A 1,226-nucleotide genomic window follows, 5' to 3' on the forward strand; every position below is an offset into this window, starting at 1 on the left:
CTGGAGGTGCAGCAGCAGCGTCACCAGCCCATTCAGGATCTGCTCAAAGAAGACTTCGCAGTTGCCTTCGCTGAACTTGGTCAGGTTGCCGAAGAGCACGATGGACGACTGGCGGAGGTCAGGCTGCTCCTGTGGGCAGAGGGGACGAGCAGGATTCAGTGGGAGCTGACCTGGGCTGGGCATCTCCCGCCTCGGGGGACGCACCTGGCAGTGCTGCTCCCACCACCCACCACCTCACTTCTCAGGTTGGAGGGCATCAGAGCAGCGAGAGAAACGCTGCCGTCTGTCCTGAACGCTCAGCACCTCCTTCCCAGGCTGCCCCGGGTCCTCAGTTACAGGACCTCAGCTTTTTTTTTTGTTTTTGAAAACCATTTTAGACGATTCTTCGCCAGGAAATAACAAAACCACCCATGGGCTGAGGACAGGCTCTGCTGAGGGTGTAAATTCACTCCCTCCCACCTAATGACTACAAAAACACAGCCCCCCGCCTCTTCATCCCAAATTTCAGCCACCATCATCCCTGTTCGCTCCTGTTGGTCCAGAACCACCCACCAGCTGGCAGGGAGCACCCAGGAGGTGCTGGGGACCGAGCTCAGGGACAGGGGTCTCCATGCTGCACCCTCCAGCTCTTCAAAGGGGCAGAGCAGTCGCACACAGCTGGGGAGGGAGCTGGGGAACTCCTGGCCGCAGTTCTGCTCAGACCAGAGGGAGCAGCAGAGAAGATGACACCCACAAAGCTGGAGCGTGGGGTGCAGCAAGGGCCTGGCCAAGGGGGGATGCTCCCAGCGGGACAGCAGCAGCTCAGTGCAGGAGCAGAGGACAAGGCTCAAGCCCAGGGACAGGCTGCAAGCTGAGCAGGAGAAGCATCAAAGCATCAAGCTTCCCTGTGGTGATGCTGGAGGGGTTTTGGGGATGAACAGAGACTGCTAAAGGCAGCAAACCCCCCTGGGACAGACACCCACAGAAGACTTCCCTGCTCCCCCCGACCTCGCTCTGCCCTTGCTCCTACCCCAGGGCACCCACGTAACCCAGCTCTGACTCAACCCCACGCCCAGAGCTTCCTGCTACCCGGGAGGAGTCGAGGTCCAAGCAGACAACACAACGGGCACCTCCGCCTCCCAACCGTGCTGTGTCCTTACGCAGCCTGTGCTGAGCTCCCAGCTGGGGACGGGGTGCCCCGACCCCCTTCCTCGGGCTCCGCCGCGCTGCATGCACCCGGGCACGTG

The 1,226-nt window shown here is 61.2% G+C and overlaps 1 protein-coding gene across 1 annotated transcript in view; it reads right to left on the reverse strand.

Moving 5' to 3' along the window:
* The window catches only part of MROH6 (maestro heat-like repeat family member 6), a 55,456-nt gene that overhangs the window by 1,696 nt on the left and 52,534 nt on the right, over positions 1 to 1,226 (reverse strand). The window contains 1 exon segment of the mRNA XM_009334583.1: positions 2 to 129. Coding sequence (XP_009332858.1) covers positions 2 to 129 — 128 coding nt within the window.

This window comes from Pygoscelis adeliae, unplaced genomic scaffold, assembly GCF_000699105.1.
Source record: "Pygoscelis adeliae isolate BGI_AS28 unplaced genomic scaffold, ASM69910v1 Scaffold650, whole genome shotgun sequence".
NCBI classification, from domain to species: Eukaryota; Metazoa; Chordata; class Aves; order Sphenisciformes; family Spheniscidae; genus Pygoscelis; species Pygoscelis adeliae.